This window comes from Macaca thibetana, chromosome X (genome assembly GCF_024542745.1).
Source record: "Macaca thibetana thibetana isolate TM-01 chromosome X, ASM2454274v1, whole genome shotgun sequence".
In the NCBI taxonomy this organism is placed as follows: domain Eukaryota; kingdom Metazoa; phylum Chordata; class Mammalia; order Primates; family Cercopithecidae; genus Macaca; species Macaca thibetana.
Genome location: NC_065598.1, coordinates 147,693,799 through 147,718,674, shown reverse-complemented (window position 1 = coordinate 147,718,674; position 24,876 = coordinate 147,693,799). Strand labels below are relative to the sequence as shown.

The window sequence follows — 24,876 nt, the reverse complement described above, 5'->3', positions numbered from 1 at the left end:
GAACCAGCCAGCCAGGCTGGCGGGAAGCCATCACACCCACTCACAAGCCAGAGTCAGCTCTCGGCACCCACCTGAGCTCCTGGCTCCCACCGGGGCTAGGCATACTCGGCAGGCACCCGATCCAAATTGCCTGAGACGCTTTGGTCCTGCCTTCATCCGCACTGGCAAAGAAGGTGGCTGTGATAGGCTCTGGAGATGTCAGAGCCTCCTCCCTGGGCATGCTGAATATGGCTAACTTATTGGAGTGCAAGGAGCAAGTCTGACAATGGCAGGCTACTGCCATGGTGGCTGGCCCTCTCAAACCCCAAGGATGGTACTTTTTCTTGGGGTGTTCAAGTTGCCACCAGGCTCAGTGGTGCAAGGGTTAAGGTGACACAGATACATACTCAACAGACCAGAGCCAGGTGCTCTCTCCCGGGAGGCTGGACTGTTTTGCTCCTTTCAGCCCTGGGACATCCAGCCAGATGGGCCCTTACTGATTTCTTTGTCCCATCTTGTCACTGGGCACATAGAGACACTGATCTCTAAGCCCAGCATGGAGGTGCCCTGACTGAGGTTCCTTAGTGACTGAGTGGCAGGTGTAGCAGCCACCAGCCCTAGGCAGAGATGAGCGCAATGGATTACCTGTTTGGGCCGGGAGTGGATCTTGCCAGAGCAGATGGGTCCTGGCTCTTCTCAGAAGGCCCGTCCTCTTCCACCACCTCCACCCTTTGAGCAAGAAGAGAAATGGTGCTCGTGGTCTTCTTGGCTGCCCTGGAGCTTGCAGGCCTTGAAGGACATGCTTCCAGTGGTGTCTAACTGGCCCAACCCTTCAGGATCACGGCCAAGAGGTGGCCCAGGCTGGGGGTTCAGTGATTCCAGCTCAGGATAAGGACAGCATACTGGCTTGAATAGTGTCCCCCCAAAATTCGTGTCCCCTGGAACCTGTGACTGTAACCTTATTTGGAAATAGGGTGTTTGCAGATGTAATCAGGTAAGATGAGGTCATACTGGAATAGGATGGGTCCTAAATCCAATGACCGCTGTCCTTGTAAGAAGAGGGAAATCTGGACACAGACACACAGGGAAGAGAAGGCCATGTGAAGACAGAGGCACAGACTGGAGTGATGCAGGTACAAGCCAAGGAACGCCAAGGATCGCCAACCACCACCAGAAGCCAGGAGAGTGGCCTGGGACGGTTTCTCCCTCAGAGCCTCCAGAAGGAACCCACCCTGCTAACACCTTGATCTGGACTTCTGGTCTCCAGAACCGGGAGATAAGTCTTTTCTGGTTTTTTAAGCTGCTCAGTTTGTGGTACTGCGTTACAGAAACCACAGGAACCAAATGGAACCAGGAAGACCCCCCGCCATTCTCTGTCACTTCCTTTGTGCTGACCCCATCCCTGCTCTCTGTATTCCTGCCAACCTTCCGGTCTTCCAACACAGCAAGCTAGTCCCACCCCGGGCCTGGGCACCATGGGGCCCTCTGCCTGGGGCAATTGGCATGCTGTCTTCTCTTGGGTTTTCAGTCCCCAGCTAGCCACCTCAGCATGGAGAGAGGCCTTCCCTGTCCACTCAACTGGAAGTCCCTCAAATTCAACTTTCCAGAATTTTCTTTCCTGCTTTCCCCTGAATATTTTCCTCCTCCAGAAGGTGCCCTGTCTCAACTAATGGTGACACCCCTCCCTCAGTCAGCTGGAGTGTCCTGACGTTCTGATCATTCCCTATTAAGCCCTGTTCACCCTTTAGGGCCCATCTCCAATGTCACAGTCACCTCCCAGGGGAAGTTCTCCTGATGGCCCAGGTTTTGATCCTGCGTGACAGCAGAAGGCAAGGCAAGAGGCAAGCAACAGGGGCACGGGAACAACTCCCAGAGGGCCTTGGAAATGCTCCATCTTGGGTCAGGGACCCAGCCCCATTAGCCATTGGCAAATGGAAGAGCTTGACCACATATGCTACCACATATGCTACCACAGCCTCCAGACAGAAGCCCCCAGCCCCTCACAACTTCCCCTGCTCAGGGACAGTAGCCCCCACATCCACATCCCCTCTACACAGCTCCCACATTACACCCCAGCTGACGGAAGGCCTTCCTGTGGCCAGTAACAGGCTTCCAGGATGTCCCTTGATGACACTTACCTCTTCGCAATAAACGGCGCCTGTGTCTCCTGGGTAGGACTGCTTGAAACGAAAGAGAAAGGCAAAGCTTTGGGCAGAGCCCGTGGGCAGGTGACATCAAGACTGCTTTACCCCAGGGGGTCCTGGGTCCTCTCCCATTCCCGGCACTTCACCTTCCCTGGTGGTAACTGCCAGACCTCTCCATTTTCTAGAAAGTACATCTGAGAATCTGAGAAGGCTCAGCTAGGAAGGCCCTTGGGAGTGATCTCTCCACCCACCCTTTCATCAGCCAGAGAAGGCTGGAGCTCTGAGGAGAGGAGAGCTGTCCTAGAGCCTGGAGCCAGTTGGTGGCAACTCACCCAGTGCTCTTCTTGACTGCCGACAGGACGTAGGAGTGCTCCCGGGGAGCTGTTCTCCTCAGAACACTGCTTGCAGCCTCTGACCTGGGGTGACACGGGGTGGGGGAGCATCTGATGGGTGCCAAGCTGGACATGCTCTGCCAGCCTAGCCTGGGATGGACTCGGGATGACTTAGGGCCAGCCCAGGGAGGCAAGGTATGGGAGAAACCAGATTTGCACCTGCTCCAAGGACTATTCAAAGGAAATGTAGAAACTGAAGGAAGGGCAGCCCACGTTTATCAAGTGTGTGGCATGTGCCCGGCTCTGCGCCAGATGCCAATGTCCTCGCATTGGTTTATTGCTCTTCTCAATCCAGGAAAGTAGGTGCTAGTATCCTCTGCAATTTACAGATGAGGAAACTGAGTCCAAGAAGCTTTCATTATTTGCCCAAGAGCACTCACCTAGCAGGTGGCAGAGCTGGCATTCAATGCTAGGCCACTCTTAGCTTCTGGCTCTTTTCCTTGCTCCACCCAGGCCTGGGGGCCCCTGCCACTGTGAACTATCCCCTGAGGATAGCCAGTCTGCCAGGGCCTTTGGCAGTGGGGCTTTGCTGTGATTCCTGTGCCACAGATGGGTCAGCAGATACGGAACTGGTGGCTGGCTGAGCCCAGAGAGGGGAGGGCTTTATTTCCTCAGGGCCCAACTGCTGTACAGGCCCCAAGCCGAAGGCATACAAAAGGTGCTTAAAAAACCCTGTCGCAGTTCACCAGTACTGGGTGGTGTGTGGTCAGTCCCCATGGACAAAGGACTGAGGAGGGGCAAGGGTCCATGGAACTTTGCTGGCCTGCGTGGATGAGGGCAACTTGGTGCAGAGACTGGGGTAGAATTTCAGCAGCATGGGGCACACTCCCACTGCTGCGCGTGCTTGGGGCTCAGTTTGGGGTCCAGGGGCATTCAGAACTGTGGAGTCAACCCCTGCCCCCAAGGCATGCAGATCATGCAGATAGAGGGTACTGGCTTCTCCTTGAATATTTTTGTCCAACTGTCTCAGGGCCCTTTCTAACAAACCGATTTAGAGCCCTGAAGAGCCTCCAAATGAGGTTTTTCCCTGGACGCACAGTACGTAGGTTCTACCCCACAGAAGGTTCTCAAGGGCCCCTCAGCTGGCCCAACACTGAGTGGGTGGTTCTGGCACTCAAAGAATGACCCCTATTCTCATGCTCCATGGGCTACCGCTGATGGCCTACGTGTTGTGCATTTTGTCACCCCAACCAGTTCAATTCATTCCAGCAGTCTTCGAAGACTCAGGCTCCTGCCCTGCCCCCTGGGATGCCCAAAAGGCACCATTCCGTTACCTCCGCTTCTGTTCATCTGAGGAGAAAGGCACCTCCTCCTCCTCCTCGGTGTCCCCTGATGTAGAGCTGCGCCTGACATTGTAGGGTGCCCTAAGAGAGGGGAGAGGCACTTTTCTGTCATAGGCTGCCACCCTCAGCAGCTTGGCTTCCTGGCTTTCAACAACAGTGACAAGGCAAGTCAGCATCTCTGCCTTTGGGCCTTAGTTCACGCCACTTGTTCCTCCTTGAGAGCCAGCTCTCCCCTCCCTCCCTGTTTGAGCCTCTCTCCTTCCCTAGAAAGGTTACCCAGATGCTCCCCATCCCTGGATGGTGGAGGCAAGGGACAAACAACAGAAAGATGTGGTCCCCTGGGAACTAGAGGCACAATTCACACCTCTGTCCAGAGAACCCCCCTCCCTGAGCATACAGTGGGGGGTGGGGGGCTTTGAAAGGGACCCCAAGGGGAGCACGAAGGGGAACCCCAAAGGTTTCTATCCAAGAAGCAGCTCAGATTTAGGCACACGATGCTCAGACTGACAGCAGCACCCTGAGGATCCCCAGGCCCCCAGCCCAGCGCAGCCAGGCAGAGCACCTGAGGCTCGGCAGGGTGCAGGGCCAAGCCCAGGAAGCACAACCAGCCAGCAGCAGCCTCACGACCCATGATCCTTTCCCCAGATCCGTGGGGCCCCTCCTACAAGCTTCCTGCAGTCCCTCCTCTGCCTCAGATTAGACGTGCAATGTGCACTGCCATCCAGTTTTCTGGGACTTGTTACCCTCTGGTGGCTCCAGGCCACAGCTGCAACTGGCAGGGAGTGTCAGGCAGGCGGGACTTCCCGGGCTGCGCTCGGAGGCAAGTAGCCAGCTGCCTTCAGCGGACCCAGAGTTTGGACTTGTTCCTTGGAGGAGGGAACCACGGTGAGCCTGGTGTTGCATACTCACAGCTTCTTGTAATCCTCAGTGGTCATCTTGTAGCCAGAGGAGGAGGGGCGGGGAGGACCAGTGTTAGCTGTTCTCACCAGACTGGCAGCACTAGAGAGGAGAATGTTCCATGTATCTACCTGCAGGCTCCGTCCTGCCTCCAGATTTGGCCATACAGCCCAGTGGACACGTGATAGGTGGGCCAGGAACTGCCTGGGAGCCTTTCCTCTCTGCTTTTGGCCCTGACAGACACCCAGAACTGTGCTGCTCAGAACAGGGCAGCCCCTGCTGCATAGGCGAATCCCACCGAGCTTCAGGGAACAGCCCAGAGGGCTCTTGCCTATGTCTTTGCTTCCTGTTTCCTGATCCCTTTGGCCTTTCCAGTCTGATGGAGCCCCAGGCAATGTCTGATGCCAAGGTGCTTGAATTACATGCAACTTCAGCCTTCTCAATGCCATCAGCAAGTCAAGTCAAGGGTGCCCACTGCCAGGCTAGGGGGACTCTACACCCAGCCCCTCCCAAACTCCTGCACCTCTCTGTCCCAGTAGCCAGGACTGACCCCAGGACAAGGACACTGTTAGTGGCCCAGGACCTCCCAGAGACCCACACATCCAGTTGGGACTGCCAGTCCCACCCCAACCCATCTCCTCTGGCCACCCCACCTGCTCTCCAGGATCCTGCCCTACACAGGATGAGAACTGGCACCTCCAAGGCCCCACACTCCTGACAGGCAGAGCGCTCTCTCTGCCACGAGCCCAGACCAGGCCCTCACACCTCCCCACTGGCCGACTGGCCAACACCCCATGGACATACCTTTTTGGAGTCCCGTTGGCCTTGGGGAACTGCTGCTGGGGCTGGGAAGAGCTGTCTATGGGCTTGGTGAACACTCCCCTAAAAGAGAGCCCAGGAGATGCTGGTGAGCTCCCTGGAGGGGCTGGAGGGGTAAGAAGTCAAGGGGTGGTACGAGTGGGCACAGGAAAGCCGGCAGAGTCCTGCGGTCACTTACCGGATGATGTAGCCAGTCGGAGCCCTTGTGCTCGGAGGCCTGCCAAAGGGAAAGAGGGGTGGAGTGAAGCGAGGTTTGCTGGAGGGCTCAGGTCATCCTACTTTATCCTGCCCTTAACTATAGCAAATAAGGTTGGCTGGCAAGTGCTCCAGGTGTCCCAGTACAGCAGAAACGAGGGGTGCCAGCCCCCTGTGCCCCCAGTCAGGTGCCTGCTCCACTCTGCCTGTTTCCTTCATGCTCCCCCAGGAAAACAGCCCAAGGTGACTCCTCATGGCAGGTTGATGGCCTCTCCAAAGTCCAGCTTCTCCTTGGCCAGCCGGGCCCCAGTGCTGCGCTGAGGGAGCGCTCCTCTCAGCTAACAGCCATCCCATCCTCTGTGCTTGGGGCTGAACCAGTGCAGGCTGGAGGCTCCCCAGTCAGAGCCAGAGGCTTCCCCTCAGCCCGGGGCCTGACCTGATCTCCCTCAACAGCCTCCACCAGGAAGGTGCATGAGGACCTGAGGGTGAGAGCCCAGGCAGCAGCCAACCAAAGCCAGTTGTCTCCCTTCCTGTCCCTCAGGGCCCTCTTTGCTCCAGCTCCTTGCATGCCCACACCCCAAGTCTTGGTGGAAGTTTGAGAGGAGAGGGCATGGCCAGGGCTTGTTCAGTGGCTGGGAAACATTAGGCTCCAGGTGTTTGAGACCTTCTGCTTGGCAGCAACTGAGGGGGCTCAGATAACTCAGGGGGCAGCTAAGGTGAGCAGGCAGGGAGCTGACAGCCGGGTGTGGTCGGCCTGTAAGTTCTGGCCTCGGGCAGGAGTTAAGGGTCCCTGCAAAGAGTCCTCCTCAGAGTTAGGGGAGGAGTCAAGGGGTCAGGGTAGACCCTTCTGTCCTGCAATGGATGGGATTTGGGCTGGAGCATCAGGGTTTGGGTCAAGGGCAACAGAGCCCCAGTAGTCTCCATCCCCACAATCTCCATCCCTAACAGGAGACAGCCTCCCAGAGGTGGCCATGTTGCAGGCACACGTGGGGGTTCTCGCTCTTGTATTCAACTGTTTATTAGGGTCCTGCCTGAGCCCCCTGCTGGGATGTCAGTTTCCCGAAGACAGGGCCTTTGTCTTGGCCACTACTGCATCCTCTGTGCCCAGCATGGGACCTGGCAGGTAGTGGGAGCCGAGTCATCGAGGGGTGACAGAGAGACCGTAGTTACTAAAGGCAGCCCTGTGTGCCGGCTGTAAACTTGAGGCCCTCCCTTCCAGAGGCTGCCACTGCCTCCACCACCCCCTGAGAAGCCACCTGTCAGCTGTTTGGAGCAAGAAGCAAGCCTGAATTTCAGTTCCCTTTCTCTGTCAGGAGCAGTTCCTCCTGATGCCAGCAGGGTGTGCCTACGCTTCAGAGCCCCTCTGAACACTGTTATGGAAAAGTCCCCAAAAGAGACAAAAGAGGCAGAAGCCAGTTCTCCTTGGTCAGCTGACAAAATATGTCACGATAAACTTGGGAGACAGTCAGAGCAAACTCATGCCTCTCTACAGGCATGCCAAGTCCCAAGTACACTCAAGCAGTCAGGGCGACCTGCAGGAGTGAGTCACTGTGACTCTGGAAGCTGCCCAAAGCATCTCAGAGGCAGTCTCACTCCCTGCAGGGAATGGGTGGGAGGTCAGAATAATCGTCTTCTTAAAGACGACTTCAATCCCAGTTAACAGCTGGAGCCTTGGAGGCCCAGCAGGGAAGTCAGCTGCCCCACAGCCACACAGCAAGGCCAAGGGCCTGGACCAAGTGACTCCTACACTCCCCTTCCTGCAGATTTCAAATTACTCATTGCAGACCCTTGGCTGGGGCTGCATCCCTGTCCCCTGTGGACTGCCCACCCCTCCCTGTTGAGGGCTGACCCCAAGCCTTAGGAGAGTCCCTGGGGCTGACCCACCAGCCACCTGAGTACCACCTCTTACCTGGGCTTCGGAACTTCCCCAGCTGATGAAAAGGATGTGGCACGACTCCGACCTGAGGGCAGCTCTCTGGGGGAAAGAGGCATCCTGAAAGAGTGGCTCCAAGACTCCCTGCCACCTGCCACCCTGTGGCCTCCATCCTAGAGGCTGCCCAGCTAGTCTTGCCATTTGTGCCTCATATTCTCCTTCCCAGGCAACCAGGGGCCCTCCCACCCTGTGACATTGCTGGATAGCCTTTCCCATGCTCTGCCCTCTACATGGCCTGGTGGAGCTCTGAACGGTGGAAGCCCCTTTGCATCCCCAGGTATGGTCAGGCCCCCACGGATTGCACGCCCCCACGTTGCTGCGGTCCCTCCCGGCCTCCTTGCCTTACATGGTGCGACCCTCCGATTCATCCTGCTTGGTGATCCAGCTCTTGTCCCCCTTCAGCGTGGTTCGCACTTTCATCTGCTTGAGGACGTTATTGCGCTCCTCCTCACCTGATGGCAGAGGCTTCCCTGTGGTAGGAAAAGCCAACAGCCTCAAAAGAGGAACGCAGCCCCAGGACCCTCGGCCTCCGTTCCAGTCCTCCCAGTATGCTGCTCTCCCTTTGCTGCTGGGACAGTGCTTGCGGCCTGTAGGGGCAGGCTTGGAAGAAAACAGCCCCAAGCAGAGCCCGGGACACCAGGGAGCCCAGGCCTCACCTTTGGTGCTGCCTCCAAGAGCTGAGATACTCATGGTGATTGCTCCGCAGGTCTCTTCTCAGTTGATTCAGCAGGGCTTCTGGGGATAAAGGCAAGCAAATGCTGTCACTTCATTCATTTGTAGTGTCTTGCAGGTGACCATATGTGTCCTGGTACACCAAGATCATCCAGACTGCCCTCTGCACATTGGGGGTGGCAAGCATTGGTGGAGTGCTAAGGATGGGCAGAAGCCAGGGGCAAGCACTCACTGTACCTGCTGCTGCCCAGCAGCACACCCACCTGCCTGCCCAGGGCTGCTCATGTAGAGAATGTGGAGCTCAGGGGCTGCCAGGGACTGTCTGTTCAAAGCGATCACTGATAACAGGAGAACATGAGCCCTCCTACAGAGTGCTAACGGCCTGGCTCAGGCTGGGGAGTGTCGGGGAGACAGCTGGCACCGGTGGACTCAAGAGGGTGGGACAGAGTGCATCTAAAGCCGAACAGCTTCAGGGCAGGCAGATGGCCTGTTGGGAGGGAGGGGCAAGGGGACCAGCTGCTTTGGGGTTGGACCTTGCCTCTCACCCCTTAGGAGTTTTCTGACAGACCTTGGGCAGCTCAGCTAACCTCTCTGAGCTGCCTCAGTTTCATCATTTGTAAAATGATAGTTAAAAAAAAATTCTACCTTTCAGGACTGCTGTGAGGATGGAATGCACCAACGTTCCTATAAGTACCTGGCACCACCTGAACAGGAGCCAAGCAACAGTAGCTCTCAAGTCATCTGCTAGGAGAGGCGCGGTGGGGTGGTCCTCAAACAGCACAAGAATGGTCTGGGGTGTGCAGCCCTGTTTCCTTCAGGGGTTAGCTCCACCTTCAGTGGGGAAGCCCAGGGCCCCACTGCCAAATCCTAGTGGCCCTCAGGGACCAGGCGAGTGTGGCATTGTGGTAAGGGCTTCCTTACGCCCCTCGCCCACAGCTGCCTCGAGCTCTGCTTCTTCTTCCTCTGTGTATTCTCGCCCTGCTCTGCCCCCTGAGCCCGATGCTGCTCATGCTGCCCAGAATGTGCCACACTGCCTTCAGCCTCTCTGCCCTTGAGCCAAGTGCTGCCCTCTCATGCCCATGAAGGGTTAGCTGTGGTGGTCTCAAGGGCCATTTGCTCCGGAGGAGGGTCCAGGGTGATGAAGCTGGCTCTCCAGGCTGGGAGCCCTGAGTGGCCACAGCTGACCCCTTGAGCCTCAAAAGAGAGACTGGGGACTCAGGCTTGTGGGCATGACAGGAAGTAGGGCCCTGGCTGTGCTGGCATAGTCACAAAGCAGAAGAGCCTTTCTCTCCAGGGTCTTCCATCCCCTGGGCCCCTCCAGGGCTAGGGTCTGACCAGCTCAGCATTGCTGCCAGCTGGCAGGGCCTGGACGTGTTTCTGTAGAGGTCAGGGGAACAGTCGAATGGGCAGGGCAGGGGGACGAGAGCAAACCAAATTCGCCACATCAGCAGGAGCCGGCTCTTCCATAAACTGCACTGAATGAGCAGCCCAGACAGCCCGAGCCTGCTGTGTGCCAGGAATGGCACCTCATCACTGCAAATGGGAGCCCCACGTGCCCAGCCCCGAACCAAAGCTGCCACGTTAGACTTCTGTTGAGTGGAGCTCACTCCACAGGTGATCCTAGGGCCATACAGGCCCAACTGTCCCCATCCCAGCAATCTGTGGAGTGGCCCCATGGGCAGGGCACATGGGCAGAGTCTCTGGGTGCCACTGACTGACTACAGACCTTGGGAGAGTTCCTCATTTCATCTGGGCCTCAGCTTTTCACGTGCAGGAGGACCTCCTAGTCTTTCGTCTTTAGGTTCCTTCTAACCTTGCTAGGCTGTACCAGCTAGTATGACTTATTTTGCGCCGGGCACCTCAAAGACATACTCCCTTCTAAGGCCTCAGGGACTGCAGCCACCAGCTTCCACATATGAATGTGGCAAGCAGGTGACAGTCATCCACAGTTTGGGGAGTGGACTCCATCCCAGGCCCAGTACTAGGCACAAGGACTCATCAGTTACCCCTTGTCAAACCTGATGGCCACATTGCCTAGAAGTTTCCTGACAAATCAGGACCAAATAAGCCACTTCCAAAGTCAAGACAGACACTATTGCACATGCAGAATGACAGAGGCAAAGGGTCCCATGGCAAGCGAGGACAGGGCTGGGTGGGAACACCATCGGTCCCCTGCAGAGGGTGCCATGCTGCCTTCAGTCCCGTCTTTATAGCTGAGACTCCATTCAGAAGACTCCAGGTTTATTGCCAGGCAAAGACCTGGGCTGGTGCTTCTTCATGGGCTCCTTTCCCTCACACCTGGCTGAGTCTCACAAGTGAAATTTCCTTTTTGATGAGACAATAAATATGAAAGAGTTAGAAAAATCTCTGCCAAAGTAGAGTCTTTCCATACGATGAAGTGTAAGGCAGTTCTTTGGGACAAGGAGTCTTCAAAGTGATGAGTGTCAGGCAGTGGGATGGGATGGGATGTGTTGGATGGGATAGATGGGATGGATGGGATGGGATGGGATGGTTGGGAGGGGATGGGATGGGATGGAATGGATGGGATGGGATGGGATGGGATGTGGTGGGATGGGATGGGAGGGATGGGATGGAATGGGATGGAATGGGATGGATGGGATGGGATGGGATGTGGTGGGATGGGATGGGATGGGAGGGATGGGATGGGATGGATGGGATGGGGTGGAATGGGATGGATGGGATGGGATGGGATGGGATGGATGGGATGGGATGGGTAGAATGGGATGCGATGGATGGGGTGGATGGGATGGGATGGAATGGGATGAATGGGATGGATGGAATGGGATGGACGGGATGGGATGAATGGGATGGGATGGGATGGATGGAATGGGATGGATGGGATGGGATGAATGGGATGGGATGGGATGGATGGGATGGGATGAATGGGATGGATGGAATGGGATGGATGGGATGGGATGGGATGGGGTGGGGTGGGGTGGGCACCCCAAATGTGTTATACTCCAAATGAGTTTGGAATATACATCCCATCTGCTGAGCTGGCTTCTCCCTCCAATTTGCCCTGGTCTAGGCCACAATCCCTTGTGACCTCCTCCCTGGTCCCTGGCCTGCTGCCTTTATCTGCGCCTCTTCCAGGCAACACTCATTGGTCTCTAATCCCACTTGGCCCACACCAGCCTTCAATTCCCAGTCAGCACCGGATGGTTCCCCACTGTTTCTCAGACTGGGAGCAAAATCAACAGTCCCCTGAGTCAGCCTCTTTCCCCCCCAATGCCGAAACTGTGCTCCAAGCAGACCATGTGCCTTGGAGTCCCTGGAAGGTAGCCCTGCCAGGTGAATGCCTGTGCCTTGGCTCATGCTGGTCCACCCAGCTGAAATGCCCTTCCAACTCCTGCCAGCCTAAGCCCTGCTTCTCCCTCAGGGCCCAGCATGTCGAGGCCAGCCCTGCTCCTACTGGGCGCTCCCCTCCCCTAACTCCAACAGCCAGGCACAGACCTGCAGACCCAAGTCTTCCCAGACAAGCCCTGCTCCTCCCCCATCCTCAACAAGGATCAGGCCCAGGCACCCTGTGACAGCCCAGCACACCCCACCAGGGAGTGACTGCCTGAAGCCACCGACCCCTGCTGGGACCTAGGTCTCCTCCCAGACCCACCGCCCCCTCCCCTTGTCCAGCCCTTCACAGACAGCAGGGCAGAGTGGCCCTGCACTCAGTGACAGCCAGGAAGACCCTTGCTACAGATGTAAGCAGCCTTGGAGGATGGAATGTGGACCCCTCCAGAAGTGGCTTCCTGGTGGCTCTTGTGGGAAGGGAAAGCAGGAATCTTTCGACAGGTTGAGTTTCTGTATGTATCAAAAAAAGGCTTAAGGGCAGGCCCGCTGGTCCAGCAATTCCCCCCACCGCCAAGTAGCCTGAGGAAGAAATTGCACGAGTACAACAAAGAGGTATATGAGACAGGTGTCATCACAGTGTTGAGTATGATGGTGAAAATGTGGCAATAATCTACATGCCCATCAGTCATAGTTAAACATATTATAGTCTATCCATTCAAGTAAATACTATGCAGTTATTACAAATCATACTGAGACATGTAGTATTTAACATGCTTTGTAAACCTGTACTGTGTACAGCTTCTATGCATCACTCAGTGAAAAGCAGCCTGTAAAGCAGGATGTGTATGATGGTGTCATCTAACTCAAATTATATTTACATAAAAATGTACAGGGGAAAAATTTGCAAAGATATACACCAAAATATTTTGCTCTTTCGTATATTTCTAATTTTCCTGTCATGAACATGTATCTTCTGTGTACTAAAGATGAGACCAACAGTGGTTTACCCAAATGAAGTGGGAGTGGGGTATGCTTGGGCAGCCAAGGGATTGGTCTCAAGAGTTGATGCCAGGGCTGGACGTGGTGGCTCACGCCTGTAATCCCAGCATTGTGGGAGGCCAAGGTGGGTGGATCACCTGAGATCAGGAGTTCAAGACCAGCCCAGCCAACATGGGGAAACCTCATCTCTACTAAAAATACAAAAATTAACCAGGCATGGTGGCACGTGCCTATAATCCCAGCTACTCAGGAGGCTGAGGTAGGAGAATCACTTGAACCTGGGAGGCGGAGGTTGCAGTGAGCTGAGATCGCATCACTACGCTCCAGCCTGGGCAGCAGAGACTCCATCTCAAAAAAAAAAAGAGTTGATGCCAGGCGGGCAGTGCCCAGGAAGGATGGGAGGTGAGGAGAGTGAACGGATGCAGGGACTTCTCTTGCCTGTTCACTCTGAGGAGGAAATCCCCACAGTAGCAAGAGGCCGTCAGTCTCTGGGGCCCAGCTGTGCTGTGCACCGCTTTGGGCCATGTGGTGCTGCAGCCTCGGCCTCTTCCCGGGGTCTCCTCTTTTCCCGCAAGCTGGGGTGGAGAAGGAAGCAGAGAGCAGGCAGGGGTGTTTCGGGCCGGATGCCAGGCAGAGGTTGCAGCAGTGACAGTGGCAGTGGCGGTGGCACCCCTGGAAGCAGGAGGCCAGCTTCTCCGTTCACACATGTATGGGGCCCAGGGGAGAGATGACAGGACAGGAGGGCGCATGAGGCCCGCTGATGGCTCCTCTCCCACCCCACGCAATCCTGCCCTGGCTCCCCAGCCCATGGCAAGTCAGCCAGAGGGACCTGCACAGACAGCAGAGTACTCCAGGGGGCAAGGACAACTCCCTGCTCATGAGGCTCACGTCCAGAAGGTCTGAAGAGCTGGGCACAGGAACTGGTTATGGCTCAGGTGTGGACGTGGGATGCCTATGTCTGCTCTCATGTGGGTGGCAGCAGGGGGTGGGGGGACAGACCCAGTCTGCCCAGGGAGAGAGCGCCCACCAGAGAGACTTGGCAGATAAACCCTCTGGCCACCATGGCTGCTGCCCCAGGGCCACCCTCAGCTCTCCACTCTCTTGGGACAGTCACTAGTGGATGTGAACTCCATTTGGGGAGCCAGTGAAGCCTCCAGAGCCTGTGTGCAAGACTCCTGCCCTCCCCAGGGCTGCACCCAGGTACCAGCAAAGCGGCCGGAAGACCTGGCCACTGGGACGGTGGCCTGGGCTCTGCTCTGGGATGAGAACCATGCCTTCCTCTGGGAAGCAATAACAGCACTGGCTTCCCTTGCTGGAGCACGACACCTGTGTCAGGCGGGCACCCTGCACACACACTCCTGGGATCAGGTCCTCGAAGGCCAGCAGCACCATGTGCAGCTCGTGCACAAGAACTGTGCCAATGCTCCTGCTTCACCTTCAGCACAGTCAGCCAGGAGTGGGCCCGTGTCTGGCCCTGGCCACGCTCCCAGGGCTCTGAGCCCCAGCCACGCAGTGGCCCAGGTAAGCCCACGCACGATGGCCTCGAGGGCTCCTGGGGCACACCCACCACCAGTCGCCTCTATGGCTTCCTCCAAACCACTGGGCACATGCAGCAATGCTCACCTGCTGGAGGGAGGAGACTCTTCAGACTCAGGCCAGCCGCGCCGTGCCTGCCTATGCTGCTCGGCCTGATGTAGCCACAGAGGCCTGCCACATGTGACTCCACGACCCCATGGAGCAGCCCACTCACTCCCACAGCCCTACACTCTCCATCTGAGTTCAGTATGTCAAGCTTTCTCATGCCTCTGGGCTTGTGTCTGAGAAACATTCAGAAAAAGTTCCTGAAGAAAAAGAAACCGCTGTAACTGGGGTCCCTGCACCTTCCCATTTACCCTGCCATGAAGATGGAGAGCAAATGTTCTTTCCTTAGCCACCTTTGAAAGTGGCACCAGGGGCCTGCTACCTGCCCAAGTCTTCCAGTATTTCTTTTCCTCTGGGAACTCAGGCTTCTTTCAAAGTCCATTAGCCCTGACACCCAGAGAGGCCACACAGCCCGAAAGCAAACACTGTCCCCATGAGCTGTGGCCTGTGCTTACATCTCTGCTCCTCTTCCCTAAGTGGCCTCACATGACTGTGACATCCCACTCTCCAAGTCTAGGTCTCCTCATCTGGAAGGTGGCATCTGTGGGCCTGCTCACTGGGTCTCTTCCTGACGGGACACCCCAAGCTAAAGCATGTGCCTCTCTGAATTTCTCATGCCATCACGCGGCTGTCTTGATGGCCTGTGTGGGCACATTTCTGGTCTGGACAGCCACTCTAGGTCTTTTCAGTACCATGGCTCTCATTTCTACCTTGATTGGGAGAAGACTTCTGGTTTTTTTGGAAATCTCCATATCATCCTGCTTAGGACCTGGCCTGGGCCACCAAAGGAATGGCTGGCTTATCTGATACCTTCTGCATGGACTGTCCCTCGTGGTGCACCCCTGGAGCCCCACTAGATGTGGCCACACTCCACAGTACCCCTCTCTGTGCTGACTCTGAGCAAAGCCCTGTACTCAGACAACACTAGACTGTTAGGGCAGTTCAGGGCCAAGTCCAACTCCTCTTGCACAAGCCGGGCCACCTCAGACAGCAGGCAGATGTCCCAGCCCACCTCTCATCCCCTTCTTTCTCCCTCTTCCTGTCTCAGGCCAAGTGGGCTGAGAGATGGCAATCAGGGGAAGTGTCCGTGGCAGAGTAGGGTGGGGGAGATGGGGACAGGTCTTCCCTGAATTCAGATGGCCTCCAAATGCCCATGGGCATGTTCCTGCCCCACCTTTCTCCCTGCTACTGCAGCCTCTGAAGGCTGCCCAGCAACCTCAAAGGAAGGGGCCCCCGGCCCTGATTGGATGGATAGGAGCGAGGAGCCAATGAGGTGGCTGAAGGGAGCCTGTTATTCCAACCACAGCAAGCCTGGTGTCATCAGTGAGTGGAGTGAGAGGGGAGCTGACGCAGGGGGCTAATGTATGCAGATTCCCGTGCGCTGGAGGAGTGGGGGCGGCAGCAGGCAATGACGCAGGTGCTGGAGCATGAGGAGATGGACACAGACGGGAGCGGCAGGAGAAAAGGCTCCCTGTCACACCACAGGACGTGCTCAGCCTTCAAGATGAGAGGACTAACTCAGAGAAAGTTTTGTAGAACTTCCCCGCTGCCTGGCTCCCCAGAGAATCTGGCTTGCAGGGGATTAGGATGGCTCCCAAATTGTGCAGAAGGGAAGTAGGATGCCAGGCAGGGGCCTCCTAAGCAAACTGGGAGGGCAAAGGAGCAAAACGCCTTCAGCCTTCCCTTCCCGGAGCATTGAATATTGCTGCGGCGCATGGAGGAGATGCAGCCAGAGGGCACGGGTGTCAGGGCTTGTCTCAGTTCATGTGTGCTGGGCACCGGGTGCCGTGCACAAACAGGAGCAAGTGTGCCACAGGCAGAGGTGCAAGCAGAAGGGCTTCGTTCCCAAAGGTAAATTGGGATGCTTTGCACCCAGGAGCTGAGCAGACATCCAGCTCTGCCACCCCACACGTGCCAACCTCAGCTAGGCTCACAGAGATCACTCACAGCTGAGATCTGTGTGGACCCCTTTGGGGTGGGTCAGGAGTCAGCATAAGGAAACACCTGGGCGGGACAAGAAAGGGGGCACAGCCCGGAGTGCTGCCCCTCAAGTACAGGGACCAAATATGGATCTGTCAAGTATAAGTGGATGAAGCCATCAAGACTTGGGCTGCCCACTGCAGAGGCTGATTGCTGTGTTTTAGGAAACCTCGGCTATGTTTTAGGAAAGCTCTGTCTGCAAGCACTTTCATGTGGCTCTGGGACAAGGAGCTTTAATGGAGGCAGAGGCCCAGAATATAGCTGGGGACCAGCACTTAGGCTTGCCCCCATAGCAGAAATGTAAGTACTCCTATCCGGTCATGAGGTAAGTGGTAGAGGGATAAGTCCCTTGTCTCCCAAGAACTTGTTCCTAGAGATGGGTGGACCCAGACAGTGCTGATCCCTTAGCTTAGATACCTGCCAGGGCTGATCCCTGCTGGGACCCTCAGAGAAGATGGCTGGTCTCTGGGAAGGAGACTCATCCCAGCTTTGCCACCCTGGGCAAATCCTTCCTCCCCTTATGGTGTCTTGGCTCCCCACCATTCGAAAAGGGTGGCAATGACCAAACCATGGAGAAACACATGTGTAAGGGTGACCCCAGCTCTTACACCTTTCCCCCAGTCCTCCTATAAGAGCCAGAGTTGGGCTTTACAAACCCAAGGCTCCCAGCTGCCCAAGTCCCAGAGCCCAGCCAGCCTAGGTAGCTCCCCTGGCCAGAGTCCCTCCACCTCTCCATTCTGGTCCAACTCAACCTGGGGACCACCACCACAGCACCAAGGGTGAGAAGGAGGCAGCTCCCTCCCAGGCTGTGACCGCCCCCCTTCCCTGAACCTGTCTGACAGCTTCATTTGCTGGAGGACATGCCTTGGTAAAATAGGGGTGGAGGTCGAATTCTGCATAGGGTGGGGGTGTCGAGGCTCCTGTCCATTTCTCACTGTAAATGTTCCCTTTGGGCAAAGAGCCTCCAGCGGCCCTAGTGTCAGGAAAAGGATTCAAAGAAAAGTCCCCATGTCTTAGGTCCTCTTTTGCTGTCTTTCAAGCAAATGTCTGTGAGCTCAGAGTAAGGGCCCTCCCATGAAAGACCCTTCACAAACCCCTCGCAGTGTCATGAGCTGCCCCAGGAACAGAGCAGTCTGGGTGACCAGGAGAAGGGCACCACTGAGATAGTCAGAGCTGGCTTGCTGGAGAATGCAGCCTGCTAAACAAGGGGCAGCAGATGGCTTCTCCTAGCCCATTCTCCTTCCTTAGAGAGCTTCCCTCTCTGTGGCCAGACTGCAGCCCTGAGCCAGATGGGGCAGAAGAAACAGATGCTGAGAGGGTAGTCGGGGCACAACATATTCAGAAGGCCTCAGCGCAGAGCCAGCCATGCCTTATCATCTGTCATGTCATGAGACGGGCACAGTGGTGCCGTCAGAGCTGTGGAGGGCTTGGTCAAGGCCACAAAGCCACACACCCATGCTGGCTCTTCCAACTCTGGAGCGAAGGAAGGAGTATTGACAAGGAGTCCAAGGGCCTGGGTTTTAGTCACTGGACACATCACTCACCCTTCCTGACCTTCACTTCTAAACTCTGAGGTAAAAGAGAATACTCTGTTGTGCCCACGGGATGTGGAATGGGCTTAAGGAAGCCCCATTCTCAAAATGCTCCCTGGCCCCTGCACCTGGTAGTGTGAGGAAGGTGTAGGCTTCAGTGCAGCCCCTCGGGTCATCACCAAGGCCACAGGCCCCCAAGCAATGATACTTCCCGGGGAGGGGGCTGAGGTCAAAGGCTAGCACGGTGGGGAGAGCCTTGGCTGTGGCACAGACTCCTCCTGGAAGCTGCCTTGGGAAGTGCAGGGACAAGCCTGCACGCTCCAAGTGCCAGTCACGGCAAGGAGTGTGAGGGGGCTGAGGAATGATAAAGTCAGGAAGCACGACCTCCACCCCCGCTCAGATGCCCTCACCCCGTCCTTTCTCAAGGCACGCACTTGGCTGACTCAGTTTGGACCCAGGCTGATTTAAGCTGGTGCGGGTGCTGATTTTCTGGACCAAAAGGGTTGGAATGATGAAACGTTACATTTGATGAAGCAGCCTCCTGTGGCCAGGTCTGGTGAATCAGGACATTCTGATTCCCGGCCTCCTGCACTGGAGTCTCAGCAGCTGGCAAGGCAACAGTCAGCAGACAGGTTGCTTTCCTGCTTTCCTCTGGGAAGGGGATGAAGCAGGCACCACCACAGGCACCGCTGCAGCGTCTGTAGCTGCTGTTCCAGGAGTTGCTGAGATCCAGGGGGGTGGGGCCCTTCAAAGGTGATTTAGGGATCATGGGCAGGGCTGAGCAGCTGGATCCCGTCTGAGCCTCCTAGTCTGCTGCTCAGCGTGCAGCTCCAGGGAGGCCTAGGCTGGGCCTCTCTTGCCAGAGCCAGAATGCACGATCTGCCTGGGATGCTCCAGTCCCAGGGGCTCTCGCCTGGAGGCCAACAGGGTGGCAGGAAAAAGGAGCAGCAAGTGGAGAAAAAAGAGCTGAAAAAGACTTGGGTTGCAGAGGGAAAAATATAATATGGAAAAAGAACGCATGGGGGGTGGTATTTGTAAATGTGCTTTACAGGTAAATGACTTCTGCATGAAAGTCTGGAATTTCACCTCTCCCCATCCCACCCCTAACACCCCAGCAGCTAGACTTTTTGGCGTCTGCGCTGGAGGGGCCCTGGGAGGCAGACATCTAAGTCAGGCCAGCTCCTTCCCAAGGTGGTGGGGAGCTGGGGGTGAGGAGGAGGGGAGAAGGCAGCCCCGGCCACCCACCACTCTTTGGGGCCTCGGGATTCCTCCTGGCTTCCATGCACCCATTTTCTAGTTCTCAGTGAGCCAGATACAAGTGACTGTTCAGGGAACTGGGCCATTTCAGGGCTGGCTTGGCTTCAAGGGCCCTCTGAGATGTCTCTGCGGAGAACAGAGGACTAGGCAGGGACCCTCTTGCAGGGCCCTGGCTGCTTCTGCACCCCTCGTCCTGCAGTTGTCTCTGCAGCCAGGGAACCAGTGTGGTCTTAAGCCAATCCCAGTCATGCAGAGATGCTAGTCCCATTTGCAGACAAGGCAGCCAGTGGGATCAGAGGAGGCTCAGAGGTCATGGAGCCCACACTTCCACCTCCACAGCACCTCTCTCCCCTCTACTCCCTTTCTTTCTTTTTTTTTTTTTTTTTTTTTATTTTTTTTGAGACGGAGTCTCTCTCTGTCACCCAGGCTGGAGTGCAGTGGCATAGTCTCGGCTCACTGCAACCTCCACCTCCCAGGTTCAAGCAATTCTCCTGCCTCAGCCTCCCTAGTATCTGGGATTACAGATGCCTGCTACCACACCCGGCTAATTTTTGTATTTTTGATAGAGACAGGGTTTCACCATGTTGGCCAGGCTGGTCTCTAACTCGTGACCTCAAGTGATCCACCCGCCTCAGCCTCCCAAAGTGCTAGGATTACAGGCATGAGCCACTGCACCTGGTCACTTTCTTTTACCCTCTTTCGCTTTCCCCTAGGAACATCCCCCTTACACACACACCATTGCTGCCATCCATTCAGTCTTTGCCAGAGCAGGGCCAGTGACAGGAAGTCACTCCTACTTGCCCTTGACTAACATCAGCCAAAGCTAATTCCTTCTGTCCTAGATGCAGGTGATCACTAGTGAGGAGCAAAAGGAACAGAACGAGCCCGCTGCCTCCCTACCTTCCCCGAAGCTCTGACTCCCCATCCTCCTTCTCCCCTCCAACAACCCTCTTTCTCATCTTCCTGCCCACTCTAGACCCAGAGTCCCCTCAACTCCACCCTTACCTCTAACACTGCCCTTATTTTTGGATAAGAATAAGGAAGTCCAGAGAGAAGGACGCACTTGCCCAAGATCACATTGCCGTGTATGCAACAAGCATTTTCAGAGCGCTAACCACCAGGCTGGGTGCTGGGGGGAATCGGCCTAGCGGGGTGTAGCCAGAGCACTGCATTTCCCAAGGAGGTGCCTAGGCTCAGGCCCGGAGGAATGAAAGCATGAGTAAGGGATCGCTGGCACAAGTGGTAAAGCAAGTCCTGGTTTTGGGTTTTGGGTTTTTTTTGTTGTTGTTGTTGTTTTTTTTTTTTTTTTTTTTTTTTTTTTTTTTTTTTTTTTCAGTTTAAAGCAGGCAGTGCCTGATGTAAGCATTTTCACCAGGGATGCCGGTTCTTGTGATTAAAATCCTTGTGCTTGCTCTCTTCATAGCAACTCTTTGCCACATCAAGCTCTCTGGGAAACTGACCTAGTCATCAGAAAGTGGCGTGCTGAGCCAAAGATCACAGGGACTACACCAAAGGGCCCGGACTGGGTGCCCGAGCTGGGCCCACAGATGGGGCCAAGGCCAGGGACCACCGTCAGCAACCACCAGCAGCCTAGAGCTTGCCCACTGGCCCCAGAGGCTATGACTCCTCTCTGACCCAGGGGGTGGCTTCAGAGCTCTGTGGCCATCTCAGCAGCAGCAGCCGCAAGGGCAGCTCTGCGGGAAGAGGGATGGCTCAGCGGGCATTAATGAGTGGGTGAGGAATTGCTCTCTTGGCTGGCCGGGACCCACCTCCCCGCTCCAGGCAGGCACCTCCCAGTTCCCAGCTTCCTTTTGAGATGAGAAATGAGCACACTCCCAACAGGAAAAGCCTAGACAGTGTTTCTGAAAGTGGCCTCTAAGACCCTTCGGCAGTCAGTCAAATTCCCTGGGACACGCGCTCAAGCTGCAGATTCCTTCCTGCATTCCACCTCCGACATTGAGAATGATACCCACAGGGCCTCTTGTCTTCTCCTTTTCCAATCTCTTCTCCACCCAGGCCTGTGCCTCCCACTTTGCTGTCAGTTCTCAGTCATTTCTGTGCCCCAGCGCCCAACACAGAAAGTGATCAAGAAAATACCTGCCAAATGCATCAATGTGTGTCCCTGAGAGAAGTTAATCTGGCTCAGTTTCTAATCAATGGCACTTGAGCAAGTCCCTCTCTGTGCCTCAGTTTCCCTTTGGAAAAGGGAACTGGAAAAATGAACTGACATCAGTCCTGCCCACCCTCTGACCCGTCCAAAGGCTACAAGTGAAGTAAACTAATGAGAAATGTGGCAAAATGTTAACAGTGGGAATTCAGATAAGGCTTCAGGAGTTCTCTGCACGATTCTTACAACTTTTCTATGAGTTTTAAATCAATTCAAGGTAAAAAATAAATAAAAAACTTAAAGATAAAAAGTAACAACAGTGCTGGCATGGTGGCACTCGCCTGTAGTGCCAGCTACTCGGGAGGCTGAGGCACGAGGATCGCTTGAGCCCAAGAGTTGGAGGCTGCGGTGTGCTATGATCGTGCCTGTGACTAGCCACTGTATACCAGCCTGGGTGACAAGGCGAGACCCCAGCTCTAACAACAACAAAAAAAGTGAAAACAAAAAAGAAAGCGAGTCAGACTTTAGTAAGCATGAGAAATCACCCTAAGAATTAAGTGTTCTTTAGTGAGTCATTTGAAATGTGGGTAGATACTGTTTGCATCATCAGCAGTAATTTCTAAACTGTTTTCCTCAGGTAGGAGCCCACATCCCAGGCAGCATCTCTCTCTCCACCTAGTCCCACCTCACTCCTTGCCACCACAGCCCTGAAGGAGGGCACCATAGTCCTGGCTCAGCTACCTTCCGTGACAGAGCACCACCTCTGAGCCAGGCACCCAGTGCAGCAGGTACTCCTGGCTTTAGCCGCCCTTCTGTACTGGTGAGAAAACAGAGGCCTCAAGGGGTTGCATGAAGGGCCCAACTTTGCACAACTGGACGGTGGCTGAGCTGGGGTTTGAACCCAGTCTGACCTCTGAGCCATTCCCTTAACCACTAGGCTATAAAGATGCCACCCTCCCCTACCACACACCTGACCAGGTGTGGGACAGTTCAACTCCCGCCCCGCCCGGGTCTTTGGAAGCAATGATGGCAACCTCTCCCGAGCATCTCTCAGGGACCAGTCCCTGATGGCACTGCCCTTGTCTTGGCATCATTCGGTTCACTATAGGCACAGCGGTAACGAAGGCAAAGCCCCTGGACTGACCCTAAACATGAGAGCCCAAAGGCCCGGACTGCAAGGGGTTGCCGCTCAGGGCTCCAGAGCACTGGAAGGCAGCTCTCCTCTCTGGCACTGGTCCTGTCCCATGCTGCTAGGGACTGGCAGTGGGGGCAGCCTCAGGGCTCACCAACCGAAGCAAAGCTTGTGTTACATGTGACCTGGCACCTTATGAGTTGTGGCTTGAAGCAAAACCCACACCAAAAGGGTCAGTCACCTGTGGAGGCTCGAGTGGGGAAGGAGGAAGGCAGGCTTCCGGCTTCCAGAATGCACTGAGCCAGAATTAGGGGAGTTTGCTTGGCATGCAACGGAAGACAGTTCAGGGAACAGGTGCCGATGCCTATCATGGCCAGGTCCCAGACCCAGTGCTGGGGACCCAGAGTCCCTGCTCTGCCAGATCTCAGGAGGCCTTGGGGACACTGGGCAGGAAGACAAGGAGCACAAGTCAGGCTAAGGGAGGTTGAGCTGAGGCGCTGGCTGCCCCTGGCATCACTGCCCTTATGTGGGAAAGGCTTTTTCTGGAGTCTGGACTCGAGCTGAGCGGGAAGTGAGGTGGACAATCACTGCTGCCATTTGCATTCAGATGGCAATTTCTTACTGACAGATGGCCTCTCTGTCACTCCTCTGGGCAAGGCATGGAGCTGATTTCTCTGTGGGCCCCCATATGCAGGAGCTCAGCAAGAAGTGGTTTATGATCTTCCAGGAGTAAGGGGGAGGTTAGACTTGAGCAGCTCCAAAGGACGTGCGGGCCTTGACCTGGTGGCAGTTGAGCTCCTCCTCCTGCTTCCAAGCCCTTCTCCTCCAGGAAGCCTTCCCTGATCTTCCCAGCCAGGGGTGCCTCGTTGCTCCAGGACTGAGGAGCCCCTAATATTTTCATGCTACTCAGAGCTGCAACACCCTAAGTGGTCCTGGGCCACCTCTGTTGCTTGACTCATGAGTGTCCAGAGGATGGAAATGAACAGATCTTGAGCACCTGCCACGTGCCTGGCCCTGCACTGAGTGCCTTCCGCCAGCTCCACACGGCTGAATGTACAGCGGCCAGCCAGGGGCTGGGAATTGCTGGAAGGAGGGGCAGGTGAGAGGGATCTGTTCCTTCCCTTCCTGAAGTGGCCTGGGAGTGATGAGGGGAAGGCACCAAGACCTGCCAGAAGGTTGGCCCCTCGTCTGTGCATCTGTGTCCTGGCCACTTGCTGGCCTCTGAACTGCCCCTTGTTTTTCAGATGAGGAGCGGAGGCCCTGGCAAAGCAGGACCTCCCACAGCCTACCTCTGCAGCTCTGTTCAGGCCTATCCACCTGTGCGCCCCTGTCTCCCGTCCCCAGCTGGATACGACAACCAGAAGTCTGAAGAGCCATGAGACCAAGGCAGGACTTAGTCCAGGTACTGAGGCCTCAAGCACTGCTGGACAGGGTGTGAGAGGTTCTCTCTCGGGGCTCACAGCTTTGAGTCCTGAGATGATGCTGCACAGCCTTCCACGATGTCAAGGCTCCGTGCGGGTGGCTCAGCAAGAACACAACTCCTGCCATGCCTCAGCTGTCTCAAAGCCCAAACACAGCCACCACCTACCTTATCTGAGTCCCCAGCAGCCCTGGGTGGGAGGTAGCTTGACGTGTCACCCCCTTAAACCGATAGAGTACCCAGGTGTCCCCAGCTCAGAAGTGGCAGATCAGGCAGGAGCACCTGAGCTTTCAGCCTTTTTGTAAGGCGAGGTATCCCTCCGCCTTTCCAAAGAGGACAGACTCTTGGCTCCCCCTGCCCCCATCAAAACAATCCAGTCACAGAGCTGGTGCACTGCCGATCCAGTCGATAACACCCAGTGACACCTGATTCGGCGCCTTCTGTCTGAGTGTGAGCAGCCACCATCCGCATGGCCCTCCCCAAGATTGCCCTGTACCCAGCACATGCCCATCACAGGCCCCAGGGCGATCGAGGGGATCCTCTGGGCGAGCCAGCCTCTGGGTCTCAGTTTCCTCATCTATAAAATGGACACAGGGGGACGGAGGGATATGAGATTCCCTGATTCTTAAAGACCTGCAGTCAACTCTCAGAGCATCCTGGCCCCTCGCCATTTACTAGCAATCAAACCGTGTCTTTCCTAAAGGGCAAGACAGAGGGATCAGGCCGGCGAGGAGGACACTTGCCTCAGTAGGGGACGCTGGCCTCCTCTGTCAGTCTTTTCACTCACAGCGAAAACCAGAAATCCACTGACTCCCGGGGGGAAACCCGAAGAGAGATGCTTGGAGCCGGTAAGGGTTATGGATGGGGAAACTGAGGCCCTGACTTGTCCCTAGCTGCGCACGGACTGGGTGCCCCCCACTGCCTCCCCGCAGGGCCGCGTCCGATGGCGACTCGACAGCCCTACCTGGCACAGGTGCCCGGTTCGTGGGTGGGTGGAGGGTCGGGCGGTCGCGGGGCGCGGGCTCTCTCGGGTGGACAGCGCCCGGCCGGGCTGGGCCGGGGAGGCAGGCGCGGGGCGCGGGGCGCGGGGCACAGCGGGGAGCGCGCGGGGAGGCGAGGAGGCGCGGACTGGGCTCCGCCCGCAGGGGAACAAACAGGTTTTCTCCGGCGGCCCGGAGCCTCGCC

General features: G+C 56.1%; 2 protein-coding genes across 8 annotated transcripts in view; one reads left to right on the top strand and one right to left on the bottom strand.

Annotated features, from left to right (window-relative positions):
- The window catches only part of ZNF185 (zinc finger protein 185 with LIM domain), a 72,492-nt gene extending 47,731 nt beyond the window's left edge, over window positions 1-24,761 (bottom strand). The window contains exons 1-11 of one of the 4 annotated variants that reach the window (XM_050775325.1): window positions 24,656-24,761; window positions 8,299-8,377; window positions 7,989-8,112; window positions 7,619-7,684; window positions 5,693-5,731; window positions 5,500-5,577; window positions 4,708-4,797; window positions 3,790-3,879; window positions 2,456-2,539; window positions 2,118-2,159; window positions 625-708 (exon numbers count right to left, since the gene is read on the bottom strand). In XM_050775325.1, coding sequence (XP_050631282.1) covers window positions 625-708; window positions 2,118-2,159; window positions 2,456-2,539; window positions 3,790-3,879; window positions 4,708-4,797; window positions 5,500-5,577; window positions 5,693-5,731; window positions 7,619-7,684; window positions 7,989-8,112; window positions 8,299-8,332 — 731 coding nt within the window. In that variant the 5' untranslated portion in view covers window positions 8,333-8,377; window positions 24,656-24,761. Of the gene's footprint in view, window positions 1-71; window positions 162-624; window positions 709-2,117; window positions 2,160-2,455; window positions 2,540-3,789; window positions 3,880-4,707; window positions 4,798-5,499; window positions 5,578-5,692; window positions 5,732-7,618; window positions 7,685-7,988; window positions 8,113-8,298; window positions 8,646-24,655 lie in introns of those variants that run through there. The other 3 variants (XM_050775327.1, XM_050775328.1, XM_050775326.1) reach the window with 3 other exon arrangements.
- Window positions 1-24,876, top strand: part of CETN2 (centrin 2) — a 628,428-nt gene that overhangs the window by 535,562 nt on the left and 67,990 nt on the right. The gene's annotated exons all lie outside the window — the stretch shown is intronic.